The sequence below is a fragment of the Myodes glareolus genome, chromosome 15 (assembly GCF_982192425.1).
Source record: "Myodes glareolus chromosome 15, mMyoGla1.1, whole genome shotgun sequence".
Lineage (NCBI taxonomy): Eukaryota > Metazoa > Chordata > Mammalia > Rodentia > Cricetidae > Myodes > Myodes glareolus.
The window spans coordinates 47,834,556-47,856,793 of NC_142040.1; the positions used below are offsets into that span (position 1 = coordinate 47,834,556).

Consider the following 22,238-nt stretch of genomic DNA (forward strand, 5'->3'; position numbering starts at 1 on the left):
TTCTTTTCTTATAGGGACACTAGTTCTTTGAATTAGGACCCATTCTACTAGCCTTCTCTAGATTGTGTCTCCCAACATCCTTAACTTCCACATGAGACCAGAGTCACAGGCATGAGCAGAATAACCCCGATCCTGGAAGTTTCTAGAAAACAAACTGCTTAACTAACTCAGACTACTACAAAAGCCTAGAAATCACAAAACCACCCTCAGAGTGGTCTTAACAGTCCTCATGAAGAAATTCCTGTCTTCCCATTCATAAGTACCTTACCAAAAAGAAATGAGTTTTGGGGTATATTACATGCACACATTAAAATAACATAATGTGTAATTAACATATGCTAATATGAATGTTTTGAAGGCCTCCTCACAAACTTGGTTATTTCTAAACCTGCAGCTCACACCAACCCTGCAGACCTGCTGGAATTTTTGGATGAACAAATAAGAAGTACCCATGAGTCCGTTCGAATAGGAATTTTAACTTTGTTACAATCAATGATCAATGCTGAGGGTAAGTATTCGAGACAAAGCCAGGATGGTCCAAGTTATCAGCAAGTCAGTAAGGAACCCACGGTTCCAAAATCGTGGGCTTCATAGGTTGTGCTTCATTTCATAAAAAATGAAAGCATCTTCTTGGTCTTTTGTAATCTCCCATGTTGACGCAGGTATTTTCAGTCACTCATCTTCTGTGAAATTTATGATGTGTTACATTAAGGAAGAAAGAAATTTGAAGAATTAAATTTAAAATTTGGAAGATACAGCAATTTAGTGAGGTGGCTTAATGTAAATAGTGAAGAAGTTTAGCATTCTCTGCATTTAGAACCAGGTGGAATGTGAGTAATTACTGTATCTCATTGTTTCCCAAATCACGTTTTTATAAAGGCGAGCTTGTCTTTCAATAACTTCTGTGGTTCTAATTTTCCACTTTATTTTTTTCTTTTTTGGGTACAGTTAAAAACAATGATACCTTATAAAGTGGTTGATATTATGCATTCAGTAAAATATGAGAATTCTGGTTTTTCGTAACATGGTAGTTTTTAAAATTTACTTGTTGAAGAAGCAGCTGATAACAATACAGAGCAGTCTAATGAATTTCACAGCTAACACACCTGTCATAGTGTACTGAATACATGCAGGAACTTAATCTGTAATGAAAGAAACAGACGCAACATGTAAGATTCTCATGGTTAATGACTAGAAACGAAGACAGATGGGGGATGAATCGCGTGTGATGCTAGCACCCAGAGCCTTCCAACTGTGTGACTTAATTATAATGGGCTTTCACCCATTCTAGGCCATACTGTATTCCTACTGTGCCTCAACTCAGTTTCTCTTTTTGTCTTTCAGAGCCCAGGTTTAGGAATCACTCAACTTCAATTGAAAAAACAGTCAAAGTTGTCATGAGTGACCTCAGTGCAAAAGTAAGAAAGTTAATAGCTTTCTTTAACTTGATTGGTCGTGGCTTCAGGAATGATTGGAATTATTCTGGTTCTTTCAGGATCCAGTGTGAAACTTCTTTTTAAATTGCTCGGTGATCAATTTCATTCTTAAAAGAACTCAAGTCCAAAAGATAAATTATATCCTAATTTACATATGCCTCTAAGGCTTCCGAGTGGAACAAAAGACGTGTGCCCACCACAACACTGCAATTTTCTTCAAATAGATTTTTTTTTTAAGTTTAGTGATAAAGACATGGGCCAACGAGATAGCTCAGTGAGAAAATGCACCTGCTGCTAAGCATGACGACCCGGGAATTAATCCTGGGGATCCACATGGAGGAAAGAAAGACACATTCCAGCAAGTTGTTTTTGTACCTCCACACATATGCTGTAGCATGCATACACATATGCACACACAAAACAAAGATGGGTTTTTTAAAAATGAGCTGAGCAAGAACAACAATAGACATTCACAGACTGAGGGAAGTCAAGAAGGCCTCAACTCTACACAAAGGACGACAGCAACTAAGGAGTCCTGAGAGTAGAAGAAACAGTCTTCCCCAGGGAAGAGCACACCAACTGTTATCCAGTACCAAAGGGTCAGCCCTGAAAAGGCCCTGAGTGTACATATGTGTGTAATGACAATTAATAAAAAAAAGAGGAGGCTATGAATATGAAAAGAGCAAGGGAAGATATATGAGAATGTTTAGAGGGAAAAAGGGGAATGGGAAAATGATGAAATTGTATTATAATCTCAAAAATAAATAACTTTTAAAAAATATAATACATCTTCTCCACCCACCCTCCCACCCCAAAAAAGCCATGGGTCTTTTCCTTAGCATAGATGCCCTGCTTTTCAACCTGAGACCATCAAGAGGAAGTCCTGTGGGTAGAAGACTGCCCGATGTCTCCTGTGTCCTGATATTCAAGCTTTTCACTTTAGAAAAGTTTAAGAAAAAATTAACAATTATTTTAATTTGCTTATGAAACAATACTTTGGAACCAAACCCTCTATGGAATCCTTATGAAGAGACAAGTTCTTCTAAGAGATTCTGGAATCAAACATAATGCTATGAAAATGTATCTTTAAGTTCTCCCCTTTGGGTGGTTCCCGACATAGGAGGGAAATTGGAAGATAGGCTCCTCTCTGTGAAGCAGGAAACGTTTCAGGGGTGTGCACTCTTCCACCAGGTGAGGAAGACCACCTTGCATCTCATCCAGACCATGTGTGAAAAGGGCTATATTGAAGCTCGCGAAGGCTGGCCCTTGATTGATTATATCTTCTCCCAGTTTGTGATGTCCAACAGCAACCTGGTATGACTGCGCTACGGTTTTGTTTATTGTCCTCCTTTGAGGACAGTTGATTCAATGGAGCTCAAAGAAAATTATGCTTCCCAAACAGAACCTGTCTCTGAGCCCCTGGTTCTCTTGGATTCCCTTTCCCTTTCACTAATGTCATTTCTCAGTTAAAGTGACCACGCTGTAGGTTAAATAAATTTTCTTTGAGGAAGGAGCCTAGCTTTCGTGTTTTAACCAATCATGTGTCTTCCAGTTCATTTGTCCAAGGTGCCCTTGCAGGTGGGGACTTGATCACTGTGTCCCATGAGTCCTTTGGTTGAATCTTCTGTCGCAGAGTTTGAAAATTCACCAAATTTAAAGGAAATTGTTTGACCTTTCTTAAAGGAGAAACCAATGAAATCTAACTCCCAAGAGGAGGAAAAGGAGGAGAAATCTGTTCAGGAAACAAGCCTTGAGGTCTTAAAATCTCTGGACCCATTGGTGATTGGGATGCCCCAGGTAAGGGACTGCTGTTACCCGTTAAGTTATTGTGATCACCTGTTTAGGGACAAGGATGGTTTCTGAGTAAAAACTTGAGTTTGCACAAGGTGTGCTCTTAGCTTGTTTGATATTCTGTTTGTTAGAATTGCAGTTTGATCCCCAGCACACAGCAGAGTGAGGTTCCTCAAAACCAGATACACTTTCTAACTAGGCAACAGATATAAGTTCCTTCCATGTAGATAGCACATTGGAGTTCATAAGAACTCTGACATATTTCTTCTCTTCTTATTCTAACCTACCTAGAATTTTGCTAAGCAGACAGAGCAGTTTTAATGTAGTAGCTCAGAGCTCGTTGGAGATCAAGTTCATCTGATCTTCAAAGAGAGGCGCATGAGAAACTATTTTTCTTGAGCAAAAGAGTCTGAGAATAGATTTTAATGACTTAGAATCCTTGACAGAACCAAAAGATAATCAATAGAACCTCCTTGTCCTCCAATTGTAATGGATCTGAGGCTTCATCTAGACTAGTGTGTAGCTCTTAACTTATTTGGAATAGTTGTTTCAAAAACCACATTTTGAAGCCCCAACCCAAACATAATAATTGAGTATATCAGAGACTGCAGTTGAAAAAGTGCCCTATTTCTGGTGCACACTAAAGTTTGAAACTTTCTGATTGAGAAGTCCATGAAACAGAAAAATTAATATCCCAGAACTTTGAAAGGAGCCTAAAGTTTACAGAATCTTGCCTTGCAGTTGATGAACTAATAAAAATGTTAATCAAAGACGAAATACAGAAAAGAGTCAGAACTAGGGAAAGTTACAGAGGAACTGTGGAGTACTAGGAATGATATCAGCCCAACTGTCCTCTTAACCTCATTCTCACTTAGGGCACTCTGACTTCAGCGTTGGGGTGTGGGGGAATATGTGAGGTCATTTCAGTTGTCACTTTAACAAGAAGAACCGTAGTGTTGTCGAGGAAACCCAGAGTCAAAACTACCCATAAAACCTGCAGCCATCACCCAGAATGAAGAGTTTTCCTGCTCCAAAGTAAGAAGCAACTCCAAGGGAGAAACACTCACCCACGCTCACTACAACTAGCACCTAAACATGAATGTGTAGATACTTTTTTATTTCTTGATTTCTCTTTGACGTCCCCTGAAGACTAAAATAATAACACACAAGGGACAGATTTCTAAAGCAGAGGGGAAAGCATAAGTGAATATTAGGAAGTTGTGGAAAACAAGAAGGAACCCTTCCCATGATTTCTACAGGTGTTGTGGCCACGCATCCTGACTTTTGTGGTTCCTGAAGAATACACGGGAACGCTAGACTACCTGTTTAACATCATCCGAATTCTGATTATGGCAGAAGAAAAGAAGAAACGTGATATCCAGGAGTCCACCGCACTTGTCATCTCCACGGGAGCTGGTTCGTAGACCCATCAATAAAGCAAAACATTTCCATTCTGAGAGACTCATTTCAAAACGGCCACCAACCACACTTTGAGCTCACTCCCAGCCCCAATGCGAATTTTCCTGGCCCCCTACAGTGATGATGAAAATTGCTTTCTCTTTCTAGTGAAACTCCCTTCACCGCAACAGCTACTGGCCAGACTTCTGGTGAGTTACAAAGAACCAATGTAGGATGAATTGAAGCTTATAACATGGGCAGTTCCAGTTAAAGTAAAATTCTGAGAAGACTTGCCTAAAAACTCTAAAAGAAACACTAAAATGGAATGATGAATGATCTGCTATGCCTGTGGCATTCATGAACATTTATTACTGATGAAATTACCTTCTCACTCTGAACCTCTTATTATAACTTTATTATTTAAAAATAAGCACAGGACGCAGGTTCAGATCCAAGATAAGCCCCCAGAGTTAAAATTAAAACAAACATGTACTGAACCTCATCCATAAGGACCGTCAATCAAATCTCATATCTACCGTGTATATTCCTCTTCTCCCTATCAGGGGCACCTATGTATCACTTAGGCAGACAATAGTATATGACAATAAATAATGTGTGACCTTATTTAATTAATAAGGATATCCAAGTGTTTATTCTTTCCATTAGTTTTTCTGTTCCTTGTTTCCATATTTTCTTAACCTTTATCCTCGGGGCAAAAAAAAAAGAAAGAATTGTCTAAATATTAACTTTGCCCTTGAATAAGTGTGAAGAGACTTGGGTTGTTTGTTAGAAGAGCATCCAATTTCGAATGAAAGGAAAGCAGAACGGTAAGGCAAAGGTAGGTAGACCTGCTACATTGTCACCTGGTAACCGTCCCTCCTCTGCCTTCAGGTAATAGCTACGCTGGCCAGCTTAGGGAAATTATGTGGGGCCAGCGCAATAGGACTTCTGAAGTTGGTGCCGGAGATAATCCATCCGAAGCTGGTAGACCTGTGGAAAACACGCCTGCCTGAGCTCCTGCAGTCTCTCGAAGGTACGAGGTAGTATGGTTGGGTCTTTATGCTAGGAGGCAAGACCACAGAGAAATGATGCACCGCTTGCTTACCTGTAAATTCAGAAGGTAAAACTGCCCAGTTTAGGCAATTAAGGCAAAGAGCTTGCCAGGTATGACGGTCAGCTCTGCTTTTTTTGTTTTGTTTAACTTAACTCTTTACTCTCTAGTTCTCAAACAGTCGTGGTGAGAAGAGCAGGAGCAGGAGCTTTATAGGATCTTTTCTTTTGGCCCTGACCTTTTCCCTTATATAGGAACATTTTTCTTTGCTATTATCTAAAAAGCCGCTACTTGCTGATGTATCCCTCTAGTGCTGGTATTTCAGAAGTAATCAGAATGATCTTGCTCAAGGTCATTCTCTGCTACATAGTGAAGTTTGAGGCCAGCCTGAACTACATGATAAAGTAAAAATAGGGCCTGAGTGTTGTCTTTCTGGGTAAAGACACTTGCCACCAAGCCTGACAGCCTAAGTTGCGTCTCTGGAACCTACATGGTAGAAGAGAAACAATTCCCAAAAAGTTGTCCTTTGGCCTCCATATGTGTATGGTAGCATGTGTGCATGTACACACATACACAGATACACACACACACACACACACAGGCTTTCCAAAACAAAAAGCAACTGAAAAAAAGCATTGCTCATATTAAAATGTTCAAATATACATTATAGAATGTGATCATTTCAGTCATTAATTCTGAAATTAGCAAAAATAACTATATTTTATCATAGATTAGAGACAGTCTGTGTACTTGACAAGAAATTTAAAGTTGCCAGCATAGTAAATTCCATTTCAAAACACTCATCCTGAACAAAGAGAGCCCCTGAGTTGGAACCGTCTCATCCACTAGATGTTGAGTCAGGGAGAATCGATCTCTACGTGTTTGAAATTATCGCATCTGTTTTCATTTCTAGGAAATAGTTCCAGCACTGCGCTATGGGAAGCCATGCTGCTGCAGGTAAGGATGCTAATGAGCAACAGGTAAGCGTGGATCCTCGAGAGCTATTGATGATGGAGGGTGAAGTCAGCTCATTATCTTATTAACTAAATAATAGTTAATTTATTATTAACTAAATTAATAGAAAAAATGCATTCCAAAGAGAAAGGAGCACCTTGACGTGGGAAAATGACTAGCACGTTCAAACAAACTTATAAATCTTTATGCCATAAAAGGAACAATAATGTTGGTTCTTCAGTTTGACTGAGTTAAAGGGAATTTTCACTACTTTACTTGACTAGTTTTCGCTCTCTTAAATCTCGATTGTTCAAAATTTTTATCCCCTTCATTCCTTTGTCATTCATGAAACAGAGAATTATGTAAATCCCACTTCTGTGCTCCAGAGCAGAACTCTTTCTTCTCTAACCGCTTCTCTCCATCCTCGCCCAGCCCGGGTGAAATGACCTGGCACGAGTGAGAAGGAAACACAGAACACGCAACAAACCCGCTTAGGAGTTTATTGGGGGGGGGGGTGCATACAGCCCTGGGGATCGGTGTGCAGAGAGAGAGCGGGAGATGGCGGTCCAGCTTTTAAAAGCTGCCTAGCACGTGCGCACAGGGGGTTGGTGTGACTACGTCACCCTGATGACGCAGACGACTGGCAACTCACACATGTGCGCAAGGGATTAGCTGAGTTATACGTGGATGTAACCACGCATACACGCACATGGGTCACGCAGGGCCCTTTTGCCTGAGGGCCTGTCTGCACGTGCCTGTCCTTAGAACCCAGAAGTGCAGCCTTATCTGTAGCTGAATAATTACACCGGGTTTCTAAAACCCAAACAGCCTGTGCTGTGTCCTTTCTCCGGAAAACAATCTCCCCTGTAGTCAGGAAACTCCCCGGACTTTCATAACTAAAAGTGCTGCGAGGGATGTCAAGCTGCAGGCAGGAGTGGACAGGACATTTTCATCTCAGGAATCCACAGCCCGTGGAGGAGCCTTTGGACAAGAAACTTTTGGTATGGCAGGTTTCCCACTGTAATCTGTCCATATAGAAATTTCCTGTGGTTTCTTAAAAATGGCAGTTTTCAGGCTAGCAGAATGGCCCAGCAGATAAGGGTGCTTGCCCCAAGACTGACAGCCCAAGTTCCATTTCCGTTTCTCCACAGTGGAAAAAAAAGAACAACTCCCACAAATTGTCCTCATACCTCCACACATCCACCATTAAGTAAATAAACAAAAATGTTCTAAAAATTCAGTGGTCTCCCCACAGTACCTCCTCTGCCTTTGTTCAATGCTTCTTCCAAAATCGGCATTTCTAGGAGTGGTACCCAAGAACGGCTGTGTTTCAAAGACTTCCTTTTTGATACAAATGCACTGGAAGATCTGAAGGTGATGGCCCTGCTCAGTTGGTCCTTGCTTCCCAGTTCCCTGCTTCTCTTACGCCCTCCTTCCTGTCTTAAAATCCTCACCCTGTTTCCACCAGCTACTCTTTTAAAAATAGTTGTTTGCAATGGGGAATTTCCTTCTTCCAACAGGAAGCCTCCAGAGCAGTTCGCTTCCTTCTTCCCATCTTGAGTGTGCAGTTCATCTTTTTTCAAAGCCATGCAGCATCTGTTCTTCCCTCAAACTTCCAAGACAGTTTCGTTTCTTTCCAGCCCACTAACTGAGCTATGGTTTTTAAATGCGTACAATGCGTACAATGCCTTTGACATTGAGTGTTCTTTTCTAAGCTTAAAGAGGAGAAAAATATAAGAAATAGTATGTTTTAGACATCCTAACAGATCTTTGTCCTCCAATAAGATAAAAATTCTTTTGAACACATCGTTGCATGAAGCAATACAAGGACTCAAGAGTCTTTTCTCTGATTCTGTGTGGGAACAGCTGGTAAGTTCTGATCTACTCAGAAGAGGGCCAGTTAGCAGAAATGCACCTGTGTCTCTGTGAGGGTCCTGAAGATATTTCACATTCCATCCCCTATTTGACAGCTCACTCTCATATTTTGTAGGCAATAAACCACACAAACATTGACTAACGGGGTTTTTCCAAATCTATCAAAACTTGGAAAATGTTAACTGCAATTTGTGTTTCTGATTATATTCTATTTTAATCTTTGTGTGAGTTTTAAGAAAGGAAAGGAAGGTGCTTGCATAAGGTGATTTCTACATACGTCTATTTCAGCCTTAACAAGAAAACAGGAATTCAAAACATACCAGAAAGTAGTTTTAAAAACAAATGAAGGGAAATGTCCCAAAATAACAAGTTGCTTAATAAGAAAAGAATGAACCTAGTTTTATATATATATATAAAGTTTTATATATATATATATATATATATTAGAAAGTAAAAAAAAAAGTACCAGAAAGGCCCACTAAAAAGTCAAACTCATACTTAACTTTCACTTCCTGCAACAGTTGCTCAAGGAATCTTTATGGAAAATTGGTGACATTGCCTGGACCAGTCAACTGAGTCGGGACTTCAGTCAGCAAATGGACAGTTACTCCAACTGCTCCATAGAGAAGGTTGGTTTATCAACAAGGGGACTTTGGCACCCACCTTATAACCCAAAATGGCTGCTCTTGCTCCTTCTTTTCTTCAGTATATCCAGTGGGAGAAGAAAATTATTAGAGAAAGGAACTTCCTTAGGTTCCTTGCTGCTTGTTGAGTACTTTCTCCTTGCCTGCACCTCATGTGTACCCCACCATGCTCTTAAGACCACACCCATCTTTAAGGAACATTGGTGTGCAATAGGTTTGTGCTATAAGCCAGGAATCTCTTCCAGAGGAGAAAGAATGGACACTGATTAAATACCAGTTTGTGATTTGGTTTTCATTACGCCACTGCTACAAAATGGGCAGTCTAAAACAATACTAAAATTCAGCAAGGTTAGAGGCAAGAGGTTGTTCAAAATGTAGTTCTTGAGTTCCTTTGTGTCATGTCCACAATCCTCCACCCTGCAGAGTTCCATTCTAAATGGGATTTGAATCCAGGGTCTGCAATGTACTCCTAATGTAGCCTGGGGAAAACTATTTAAATCTCCAAATCCCCAGAACAGTCATAGTTTGATTTATTTTGAGGGTTTCAGCGCATGCAGAAGCAGGTCAGTACAAGTAGTATATGTGTGCTGGGTATAAAAGCAGTATTGGTCATGGTCATTATTAGGATAAGGTCATTCATAAAGTTTAATATTCAAGGAAAACATTTAAGTTTTACAGTTTCTAATACCAAGTGATTTTTATTCATTATTAACTTCAATTATTCTATATCCTTCTCAAAATTCTCCCTGATGACTCTGATGTGATTCAAAGTACCATTTCTCCAGACTGTCCTCCAAAGCCTGCAGATGCACATCAAGACTGTGTGAGCAGTGCCTCATCCTCATCACACAAACAGGCCCTGTGCACCTGAAGTCATATCATTCATCCAGCAGTCTCCAAACTCCAAGATGATTCCTTTTAAAGAGGCAGACCAATTTTGAGGAGTTTGGTTTTTTTAAATAGGATTTTACTCAGTAGCTCAGGCTAACCCCGAACTTCATGGAAATCCTTCTCAGGATCCTGAGTGCCCAATAACAGGCATGAGCTACCAAACCTGGAGAAGCAGAGAATTTAAGCGGTGAAATCTCTCTTAATCCTTACACTGAAAATAAGTTAATTAAATGTGCACCTGTTAGTTTTTGCTGCATAACAAGTTATGTCTAATAGTTTGAAATAACAGCTGTTCATTTATCCCATAGTGTTGAACTTTGACAACTGTCTTGGGAATGGACTAGCTTAAGTTAAGCTTTCAATCTTCTCAAGGAGGCTCTCGGGATGTACCAGAGTTTCAGTCATACATCATGGTCTTAGTTAGGACAGATTGTTTCTATTCCAAGCAATCTTTTATTTCTAACTGGCTAGCTAACATGACCTCATAAGTTAACAATACACAAGGTCTTCCTTGGCCATAGGTACAAAAGAGACTTAAACACTCCAGCCTGAAAGATGGAGGTATCCCAAAATCCGACCCCTAGCTGGAGAGCTGCTGTCAGATATTTGCAGAGGAAAGAAGAGGGGCACACTTTTCATTGGTTGGAGTTGGGAACAGCCATTATAAGGTTGCCCGTGTGCCACAGTGAATGACCCCATACTCAAGTTCATATGGATAGCACTGGATGAAATGGATTGAGAAAAAGATAGGAGATGTGTTAGAAAGGGCTAAGGGGAGCTGGAAGGAGGGAATAGGGAATGAAAATGAACAAGATGCATTGTATACTTGTATAAATTTTCAAAAAGATGTTATGATAGAGAATGAAAGCAGTGATAGTGGTAGGAACACTTTATGACAGCATTCAAAACATGGGGCAGATAAAGCCTAAAGGAAACACTCTCAAAAAGAGAGTATGTGTAAGGTACGCAGCCATCAAGCAATTAGAAGTCAAGACCAAGTGGATTTTTATCCTAATGACTACTTTCTCCCCCTTTTCATTCATCTTTTTTTTCCAAACTTTTAAAATCCTACAGCTCATCTTTTGTTTTCCAGAAATTTCTTTGGAAAGCCCTGGGAACTACATTAGCATCCTGCCAAGACAGAGACTTTGTGAGCTCACAGATCAATGAGTTCTTGGTTTCTCCCAGTCAACTGGGGGACCAGAGACAGGTGAGACCCCTTGTCAGTCCCCTTTTCTGGTGATAGCTACCATTCCTCACCGCAGAACTGGGGACAACCCTGGCTGTCCTGTTAACCATAGTTATTCATTGCTACATTTTAAAAGTCCAAAAGAATTTTTTTCCAAGAAAAGAAGTTTCCCTGTTTAAATGTCAGCACCGCATATTTTTTGCCAAATTTGTAAAATTACTGAAAGATGAATTTCAAACATTCTTGCTTAACGCTGCCATGATGTGTCTTATGTTTTAGCAGTGGTTTCTTGGAGTATGATGATGACCATCAAGATGATTGAATTTTCAAACTGACAGTGACCTTAATGGTCATCTAGAAAGCATATGAGCATGAACCTGAAAGATACAGGGACACAATCGTATTTCCTCCCTGCTTAGCCTGGTTGGCAGAGCATTGCTACTGTGAAGAAAAGTTTACATTTAAAATAATGGAAAGGCTTCCCCCATTAATAGAAATTGCTGATAGAAAAAAGTCTTACAGCATATCTTATTACATCTCTCCCCAGAAATTCTAAGATGTTTAAGTTTCTTTCTTTCACAGTAAATGGGAGAAACCTCTAAACTTCATTGAGAGTGCGAAGCTGCTTCTGTACCACGGTCTCCCCTTCTCAGTGTATGTTACCATCAATCCCTCTGGGTGACATTTCTAACACTACTTCCCTATCAGACTGTCCCTTTTCATTCAGCTATACACTAGGAAGCAACGCAACTTTGTGTCCAGTGTAAACATCCATTAAGAGTCTCACCCAAGCTCTTAGAGTTTCACACTCTGTGACAAAGTATGACCTTCCTCGGAGCTTCTCAGACAGCTGGCTTCCTTTCACTGAAGTCAGGGAGTGGCCTGTATCACACACTCAAGTCACTTAGGAATGCCACCTAAGTGAGTTAAGTGCTAACACATGGCATGGTAAGTGAGACCATACCTTCCTGTCTCTGCATCTCACGTGCGTGATTATCAATCAAGTAACAGCAGACTGTCCGCCTTGGTGACATGTGACTGGGAAGAGTGGAGCATAGCACAAAGTTCCCAGTTGAACAGGAACTTCGCTGAACAGTTTCAGATGGGAGGGAAGCTTGAGGTTGCAATTGCAACCTGAAGAAAATCGAAGATAAAAACTGAGCAAAAGCCTCATGACGACCCTATGGATTTGAGGGCCTCACCAAGGTTGGACTGCCCTGGCTTTCTCACATGTTCTCCAGCAGCTCAAGTGCTGGATACACAGGGACTGAGTTTGGGCTGAAATGACAGATGAATTGGAAGAGAAAAATCAGAGTGTTATGAGACGAGCATATACGAAGTCTACAAGACTCAAACAAATTCTTATCTTAGGGTTTTAAGCTGAGGCTCCTGGCTATTTGATAGGAGTGTGCTAAGTGCCCTCCACTGTCAGGTGGGGCTTTTATGTCAGAACTAAAAACAGTGCCCCAGTAGGGTTGTGTATGCAAATGAAGTGTGACAGCATTCATGAAACAAACTGCCATCCATGAACCATGACAAGATTCTTGTACAAATCATAAGGGAGAATTTATGGTGACATCCGTATTGGGAAAGCAAGGTAGGAAAGAGAATGTGGGCAGGGACTGTATTATTAGAATATGAAACCACCAGGTCTTAACAACCAGCCCTGAAGAATTAAATCACCTCATATATGAGGCCATTTCAGCAGTGTGGTGATTCTTCAAAATTACCAATACACATTGCTGGTTATATTGTATTTTAGGCATTACAAAATCCCTAAAAATAATGGGGTTTAGATGTCATCCTCACCCCCCTACACACACACACACACACACACACACACACACACACACAAAACTATAGGTATTTAGGACAAGTATGGCATTTTGCCTCATTTGACAATCCCACAGTGTACACAGGTATCAGAGTTCCACACTGTACCATTTAAACCTATGTACTTCTTATTTACTGAGTGAGAATAAAAGCTAAACTTAAAAAAAAATTTAAAAAGCACAAACATTAGTCGTGCCCCCCAACTCTTGAGGATCAACTGTAGACCTCAGGGTGCCCTGTCCGTTGTGATTGCTCCCTCAGCTCTCTACAGTGACTTCAGGCATTTGCACTTGCTCTGTGTTTGGAACTCTCCCTTGTAGGAATCCCACCATCTCATGCTGTTCCTACGGTCAGGGCCCTGCCTGTGTTTAACTTCATTGTGTTTGCACATAAATCTCTAACGACCATGCTTACATAGCAGGTTTCTCCTAGTCTTCATCAGCCACTGCCTGCTCTCTTTCTTGACCTCTGTAGCACTTGTCATACCCTGGCTTGCTATATTGCTTAGTTCCCTGTTGCCTGCGAGCCCTGAACTGGCTGTGTACTCCATGGGAATAGGGATTCCGGGGTGCTCTATTGAACCCTGTGTCTCCCAATGACCAGAAATGTGTCTGTCGCACAGCGGTAGGTAATCAATAAGAATTGATCAAATGCATGATTACACTAAAAATCTGTTCCTTCTGATTTTAGGGAACCACATCTATTTTAGGATACTGCTCTGAAAACCACTTGGATATTGTTCTAAAAGTTCTGAAAACATTCCAAGAGAAGGAGAAGTTTTTTATCAATCGATGTAAGGTAAAGGAATAATCTTCTCTGAAGCTCATAGTTACCTCAGAGGCAAACAATACTTACTTCTTTGGTGACTATCTCTATCCCATAAGATTCTTTATCACTCTCCTCAATTCTGAGCATTGGCGTTGCAGGATGGTCAGCTATATAAGAAGACTGCTCCATTTTGGCTGACACTAGCGCTGACTGGAAAAGAAACTAAGTGTACCTGCATTTGTCCCACCACAGTTCAGTGATGCATACCCTAGTTCCCTGAAGAAGGGATGGGTTACACAGCAGCCTCACGGCCCCACCACAGTCCTGTTTGTGTGCATTTGTACACACAAGAACATATCCGTTTCAGAATCATCCCAATGCAGTTATTTAACCCTTGTGTTGGTCACAGAATTAGGAGAAAATATGAGAGAAAGGAAATTCCTTCAACGATTTGTATCTCTCTCTTCGTGTCTTTCAGGGTATATTTTCTGGAAAGAAGAGCCTGACCAAGACAGACCTCATCTTGATCTATGGCGCTGTGGCTCTCCATGCCCCCAAGCAGCAGCTTCTAGCCAGGCTTGATCAAGACATCATGGCTCAAATCATGCTTCTCTATAACCAATGTTCTCAGGTAACACCTTCCACAGGAGTGCCAAACCAAAGTCAATAAATAAGATCTAGCACGTTAGAGAGGTGCACACATATGAACAGAGACAGTATTTTATGGAATAAGGCCAAACATTGCTTCCTTCCTGAGACTCTGGGCAGTACATGTCCTTTGACTTTCCAGATGCCTTCCAGGGCACTTATATCCACGGTGATCTCAGCCTTCTTTGAATGTAAGTAATTGCCCCAAATCAAGGAAGGGCAACTGGCTTATCACTTCTCGGTTGCAATAAACTTAACCTCTCATGTGCCACCTGTGATATTAAATAGTAAGCACCATATGGTGCGGGAAGTCCTTCTGTCTATGTGTTGCTTTTGTTGGTTAATGAATAAAGCTGTTTTGGCCCATGGCTTAGCAGAATAGGGCAAGGTGGAAATTCTAAACAGACAGAGAAGGAAAGAAGGCAGAGTCAGAGAGACGCCATATAGCCAGCACTGAATGAAACAGACACCCGGTTACCACGAGCCTTGTGGTAAAATATAAAATAATAAAAATGGGTTAATTAAAGATGTAGGAGTTAGCGAGAAATAAGCATAAGCAAATAGACCAACCAGTGTTGTATAATAGTTTCTGTGTGATTATTTCGAGACTGGGTAACCGGAAAACGAACACGCAGCCTTCCCCTACAGCCACATATTTATTTTTAAGGTAAATAAAATGTGTCATTTATCAAGTTATTCAATCCACCTCATTTTGCACTATTTCTGCCTCTGCATTCATCCCAGGCACCCTGACCTTCCAGATTCTATTCCATGCCAAGAATGTGTGGGCAACCTTAGAGCCACCAAATCGAGTTGCGACTTGTCTGATCATTTTCTTCCCCCAGAGCTTTGTCTTTGTTTCTCTCACAAACAACTTCATACATATTGTCATACATACGTCATACATATTATCAAAGTCACTTTGCTGGGTGTGGTCAAGGTGACCCCCCTGAGAATCACTGAGGGGTTGAATTCAAAGTTTGGCTTTGCAGAGTAAATTTCCAGGAATGATAATTAAGTAGGTCATTAAAGGAATCTGCAAATCTGTAGGCTTATGAGACTTCCAAGTGATTCTTACCTGAAGGCAGGTGTGGGGAGGTCTCCCCGATGATTCCACATTTGCTTTTCCCTTATGTTGAAGACCCTCCTGCTGTCGGGATCTGAGAGAATTTCGCATTGATATAAACAAACTACTCCACAGAGAAATCACCTAAGGGAGTGATGTTTTAGTCTGGCTCATAGTTTCAGAGAGTTCTCTCCACAGTTCCTTGGCCCCCGTGTGCTTGGTAGACTATTATGGTAGCAGGAGTAGATGTTGAATTTTCTCTCCATGACATGCAAGAAAGAAGAAGCAGAGGACGAAGGATCCATGCATAAGCTATGCCCTAACCCCTGAGTTTAAAGTTGCCAGAACCTCCTGCAATAGTATCATTATCAGAGACAGGGCAGTCTGTGGGGGGACATTCTACATTGAGACCATCACAGCACCTTTGGCTCATATTTGTGTGTGTGTGCACGTGCGCGTGTGAAAGAAGGGGGGAGATAATAATAGGTTTTAGGGGTTAAAATTAAAGAAATCAGCATATTCTGGGAGAAAGGCAGTGAGTCCCACACCTTAGTCACCAGACAACGACCTAAAGAATTCGTTAAGAAGACAGAGTTGACCAGTAAATTCATTTTTAAGAATGGGTGACAAAATTTTTTGTTTATTTTTATTGAGCTCTACATTTTTCTCTGCTCGCCTCCCTGCCTCTCCCCTCCCCTTCAACCCTTTCCCAAGGTTCACATGCTCCCAATTTACTCAGAAGATCTGGATGACAAAATCTTGATGTTTAACATGTTCCTGGCATTTCCAGACTTCTAGGGATGTGTGTCCATGTTGGGAAGAACAGAGAGAGTTGAGCTCAGTGATGTCAGGTCTGTCTTCCAAGGACTCACAGAATGTGAGGTGTTCCTATACAGGGAATCAAAGACAATGGCCAGGGTATGACACAGCAGATAATCTCAGTCAGACCAAGGAAGATCATTCTCTCAGCTCTGGTTCTGTAAAAGGTTCTGAGGAAATTGTTAGCACTGCCACCACTTAAATGAAGCAATCTTGTTCCTGTGAGACAGTCTATGAGGTACAGCCTCACCATCATTAATAACTGTCCTCATTTCAACGACAATCGGTCTGACAAGGCTCATTGTAACTTAGGGATGACTTTAGTGCCTTGTTACAAAAGTATTGACCAATCAGTCATGCCACTTCTAATAGCTGATGTAATTGCAGAAGAGAATGAATCAGGAATGAAAAAAGGAGCTAAAAACAGAGTTAAAGAAGGACAACCCAGAGTCAGGTTTGCCAATCATTTCAGCACACTACGATTTTTTTTGCCCTCAAATCTAATAAGCAACAACGAAGATTTTTAAAAAATGATAAAATGCTTTGTGATACATTAAATTTTATTTATCCCTTGAGGAAAGAGTATAAAAATAAAATAAAATGGTAGATAAAGATGATTGGAATAAATACGAGTGTTTTTTCAGAGTAAGAAATTCTGCTAAGACATAATATATGTTAAAGTAATGTGAAGAAAAACATAAAACTTGTGGGAAATGTGGCTAGGCCATTATACTGAAAATAATTATTATAGGCACACACACAAAGAAAACCTTAGTCTTCTAAGTAAAAATAAAGTCTGATATGTTACTATGTGCGGATAATCACTGTGCTTGAGAGGATGAGGGGAGGAAATAAAGAGTTTGAACATGTAAAAAAAATTGATAAAGTACTATCAAATAGAATTCAAGACTACGTTTTAAAAAATCACACACCATGACCATCTTTGTTTCATTTCAGAGAAGTGAGGATGGTTCCACATTCACAAATAACTGCAATGCAGCATATCGTTGGACTCACCGACAAAAGTCGTGATTGTCTCAATAGATAAAAACTTTGATAAAATCTTCCTTTGTGATAAACATCTTAAAGAAACTAGGAATTGAAATGGTACATTTCAATGTCATAAAGGTCATTCTTGACAAAGTCAAAGCCAGCATTATAAGTGAGGAAACCTGAAGTCATTCCCTCTAAAATCAAGAACAAGACAGGGCTGTTCACTCGACTCCCATCAGAGTACACAGTCAGAGCAGTAAGCAAGGGAGGGAAAGAAAAGAGATGCAAATAGGAACAGAAGCCAAACTGTCCCTATTCGTAAACCGAATGATCTGATACTTTAGAGGCCCTAAGACACCATCAGGAAACTCTTGTGTCTGATTAACAGTATCAACAAAGTATCAGCACACAAAATCAGCCCATAAAGCTCAGTAGCTTTTCTATGCACCAATGACAAACTTGTCAAGAAAGAAGTCAAGAAAAAACATCACCTCAGAAGACAAAAAAAAAATATTTAAAAATAAACATAAGCAAGGATGTAAAACACTTCTACAGTGAAAACTTTAAGATGCAGAAGAAACTGTAGAAGACATAGAAAATGGAAAGATATGATGTGATCATGAAATAGCAGAACTCATCTTGTAAAAATGCCTACATTATGGTAAGTGATCCGCAGATTTAATAGAATTACCACTAAAAATGTAATGTAATATTTCATAGAAATAAAAAAATCCATCTGTCCTGGTTTAAATGAAAATGGCCCTCACAGGTTCATAGGGAGTGACGCTAATAGAGAGTATGACTTTTTTGGAGTAGGTGTGTCCTTGCTGAAGGAAGTGTGTCACTAGGGGTAGACTTTGAGGTTTCAAATGCTCAAGCTAGTGTCGCTCTCTCATCCTGCTGCCTGTAAAGCTCTCTGGTACTCTCCAGAACCATATCTACCTGTGTGCCGTTCTACCATGATAGCAATGGACTAAACCTCTGAACTGTAAGCAAGTCCCAATTAAATTCTTTCCTTTAGAAGAATGGCGGTGGTCATGGAGTCTATTCACAGCAATAGAACCTTGACTAAGACACTACCCTAAAGTTAATATGAAACCAGAAGAGACCCAAATATCCAGATATTTGGATATCTCCTAAGAATCACAATATATGGTCTCAAATTACACTTCAAAGTCATAGTAACACAAACAATGCAGTGCTGGCTTAAAACAAGCACATAGGCCAATGGACAAGAATGGAAAACCAGAAAAGACGCTCTCAAAGCAACGGTCACCCAGTCTTTGACAAGTTTGTTAAACTCATAATTTGGGGAGGGTGAGGTCTTTTTAACACACCGTACACATTAAACTGGAAATCCACATGTGAAGGAATGGAAATAAATCCACATCTCTTACCCTGAACACAAACGTAAAAAAGATTGAAGCCAATCAGAGTCATTAATGTAAGACTAAAAGGCATAAAACTTCTTGAGGAGTAATTCAACAGACATTTAAGGTAGGGAGAAAAGCAAGGACTTTAAAAAAAAAAGGTATCAAAGAATTGGAAATAAAGTGATAGTGGTAGGACTCTTGTGAAATTGCAAAACTTCAGCACAGGGAAAAAAGGAACCATCTTGTGGGGAACAGCCCACAGAACAGTTCAAATTGTTTGTCAATTATACGTCTGATAGAGAGTTAGTCTACAGACTCTACCGAGCAACCAAAAGTCAAATACTAATGCTACAAGTCACCAGTCAATAAGTTGGCTAATGAATTGAATAGGCAGTTCTCAAAAGGAGAAACAGAAATAGTCAATAATGACTTTTCAGCATTTTAGTCAGAGGGGAAAATACAAGTTAAAACTGCTTTAAGATTCTATCTCACCCCAAGAGAAATGACTCTTGTCAAGGAAGCCAATAACAGAAAATGATGGTGCAGATATGGAGAAAGAAAAACTCAGGTGGACATGTACACTGTTGTAGCCATCTTGGAAAATAATACAGAGGTTCCTCACAAACCTAGAATTGGAACTATTATATGATCCAGCACTAGCATTCTTGGTCATATACTAAAAGAACTCCAAGCATAGAACAGAGATAACTGTACGTTCATGTTTAGTGAAGTATAAGCAATAGTAACCAAAATGTGAAATCTGCATGCATGTTCATCAGCAGACCAAAAGAAAACGTGAGATACATATGTAATGGGATTTTGTTCAACCAAAACAAAGAATGAAATTACTTCACTTTTAGGAAAAAAGGATAGACACTAAAAATTATTGTTAAGCAAAATAAGTCAGGACAAATATTGAATTTTCTGTCATATGTAGAATATATACATATATATGTTTGGGCTTATTTATGTACATATAGTCATAAAAGTAGAAGGTAATTGTTGTAAGAGGAGGTCTCAATAGCAAGTGAAGGAATATATGTATGTATTATGGACACAAAAGAGAGAACCAGTTAGTGGCAAGGGAAGGAGATGGGGAAGGTAGTGGGGGAAGAAATTAGAAGAAAGTATAATGATTTACACATATGAAAACATCATAATGAAACCCATTTCTTTGTGTGTTAGCAAAAAAAGGGGAAGTTGGGATCAGCCTGGGCTACATAACAAGACCTTATCTTATAGTAAATAATAAAATTTAAAATGCAGAACACAATTAATTAAAATTAGAGCATGCAAATCACATCTTACAAAACACCTGAATTCAGTAGTAAATGCTAGTTATGAAATGGTGGAGGTGGGAGGCAGAATTGTCTGAAACCCATGGACAGCTGTAGCACAAGATTTAGACAGAGTGGGTCACCACACACTGTAAACGACCTCACTTGGAGCTGGGTGCAGGCTTGCATGGCGCAGATTCTGATAGGGCGCAAGTCACCTGAACACCTGTCCTCCCCCACATAAAGCTGCACATAAGGAAACAGAAAATTGACACCTGCTAAAAATATCCCTAATGCATTCGTCCCACTGGAACAGGCTCAAACTTCCAGTAAAAGCTTGCCAGCAGTTCTGACCGGCCCTTCAGCTCCACCGTCAGCTACCCTGTGGCTCTACATTTTATAGCCTTGCCTATGATTTACTCCAGAACCTTTCGTCCCTTTCTCCCTGACAAAATCAACTAGAAACATTTTAGTCTGAAAACACTGCCTTTACCCTTCTTGCTGTTGCTGCTGCTTTTCCTTAATGAGACAAGATTCATCCTGTGGCTGGGCTTCTGCGTCAGGGGTGTGTCTTAGGGGTTGGGGAGTGTCTTTAATTGTTGCTCATTCTGTATCTGTTTTTGTCTTTTTCAGATTCTTGGTGTGTCTATGATAAATAAGGTAGGAGATGATAGATAGATAGATAGATAGATAGATAGATAGATAGATAGATAGATAGATAGATAGATAGATAGATAGATAGATAGATAGACAGACACTTCTCCCTGGGAAGTATGACAAGTGCAGTCTACTTCTTGGTCAGGTTCTATTGAAAAAAATCTCAACACGCTGCTCATTAACCCAATTTGAAGCCATGCTCCATAAGCCTAATCTAAGAACAAAGAACTACATTGAGGCCCCAGGCGGTTTAGAAGTATAAACCACTGTGTGCGTTTGAAATTGCAGTTTGTGAATCCCCCACTCAAGGGGGACCATGACATCAAGTTACTAAGTCACAAACAGCAAAACGTTTAGTGAAGCAAAGTAAAAGTGAGAAATTAAACAATACTGCGCACATAACAATAGTATTATTTGTTTTTTAATTCAGCCATGTTTTAGATTTTTGTAGCCATTTTTGTACAAGTAAATCTTAATTGTTTTATTTCCTTCTGTGGTTTGTGGTGAGAAGAAAATATTTGGAAGCCACCACTCTAGAAAGACTGCCATGTATGTGGGAAGAGATTGACCTTGGTGTCCTAACTTTCCTGGCACTCAAACTCTACGTGGGGAGTGAAGGTGACAAGGGGAGCAAATGTGTCACCTTCAGTCATGTTTGTAGACCCAGGCCTGGTGCCTAAGACCTGGGCTTTTACCAGGGCTCATTTTGCTTCAGGACGTGGATCTGCAAATGAGTTTCACACGAAGCATCACAGAGGTTAGCATCGCCATCCAAGACACAGAGGACCACAAGTTCCAGTTTACCTACAAGGAGATGCTGATCGGTTTTATGCTGGTGCGTGGACAAGAAGAAGAAAAGGGAACTCTGGGTGTTCCATGTAAAAATGGGTTACATTCCGCATCGCCATGCAGCATGTCTCTTGAATCCTCTGACCCAAGGCACCCAGAGACCCAAGTCTTTCTGAAATGTTTGACTTTCTTTTTTCTGTTTCAGGACTTGATAAAGGATGAACCCCTGAATTCCCTGGCCAGCCCTGTTAGGTGGAAAGCCTTAATTGCCATCAGATACCTAAGGTAGACAAAACCTTTGTTACTCTTAGTGCACGTATGTTTTATGTGTGTGTGCGTACAAGCCTATGTGCATGTGCCTGGTGTGTAGGTGCCAGAGGTGGACATGGAGTGTCTTCCGCAATTGCTCTCCACCCCGTTTTTAGACAGAATTCCTAGAACCCAGAGTTCACAGTTCCTGCTAGACTGGCTGGCCAGTGGGACGCCTTTCTCTGCCCACCAGAACACTAATCTCTCTGTGTGTCCACCCCGGCACTGGGGTGACAGGTACACAACCTTGCTGCAGCTTTTATATGTAGGTTCTCAGAGTCCATCACTTGCATCCTAGGGATTCAAACATGGGACCTCATGCTTGTGTGCCGCCCACTCCACCCCAAATCTTTCTCATTCTTATTTTCTCTCATTCCTCTCTGCCTCCTCCTGACTATCACCCGACTTATCTGTCAGTGCAGGCTCAAGTACATCTTCCCCAAAATAACCATGTTTCTTTAGTGGGGCTCACAAATG

General features: G+C 40.5%; 1 protein-coding gene across 1 annotated transcript in view; it reads left to right on the plus strand.

Annotated features, from left to right (window-relative positions):
- The window catches only part of Mroh2b (maestro heat like repeat family member 2B), a 56,311-nt gene that overhangs the window by 11,781 nt on the left and 22,292 nt on the right, over positions 1 to 22,238 (plus strand). Inside the window, exons 10-24 of the mRNA XM_048428540.3 lie at positions 395 to 508; positions 1,345 to 1,418; positions 2,628 to 2,750; positions 3,120 to 3,233; positions 4,487 to 4,643; positions 4,794 to 4,834; positions 5,517 to 5,658; positions 6,590 to 6,633; positions 9,027 to 9,134; positions 11,134 to 11,250; positions 13,753 to 13,860; positions 14,309 to 14,461; positions 20,640 to 20,666; positions 21,379 to 21,498; positions 21,658 to 21,737. Coding sequence (XP_048284497.3) covers positions 395 to 508; positions 1,345 to 1,418; positions 2,628 to 2,750; positions 3,120 to 3,233; positions 4,487 to 4,643; positions 4,794 to 4,834; positions 5,517 to 5,658; positions 6,590 to 6,633; positions 9,027 to 9,134; positions 11,134 to 11,250; positions 13,753 to 13,860; positions 14,309 to 14,461; positions 20,640 to 20,666; positions 21,379 to 21,498; positions 21,658 to 21,737 — 1,522 coding nt within the window. The remainder of the gene's footprint in view (positions 1 to 394; positions 509 to 1,344; positions 1,419 to 2,627; positions 2,751 to 3,119; positions 3,234 to 4,486; positions 4,644 to 4,793; positions 4,835 to 5,516; positions 5,659 to 6,589; positions 6,634 to 9,026; positions 9,135 to 11,133; positions 11,251 to 13,752; positions 13,861 to 14,308; positions 14,462 to 20,639; positions 20,667 to 21,378; positions 21,499 to 21,657; positions 21,738 to 22,238) is intronic.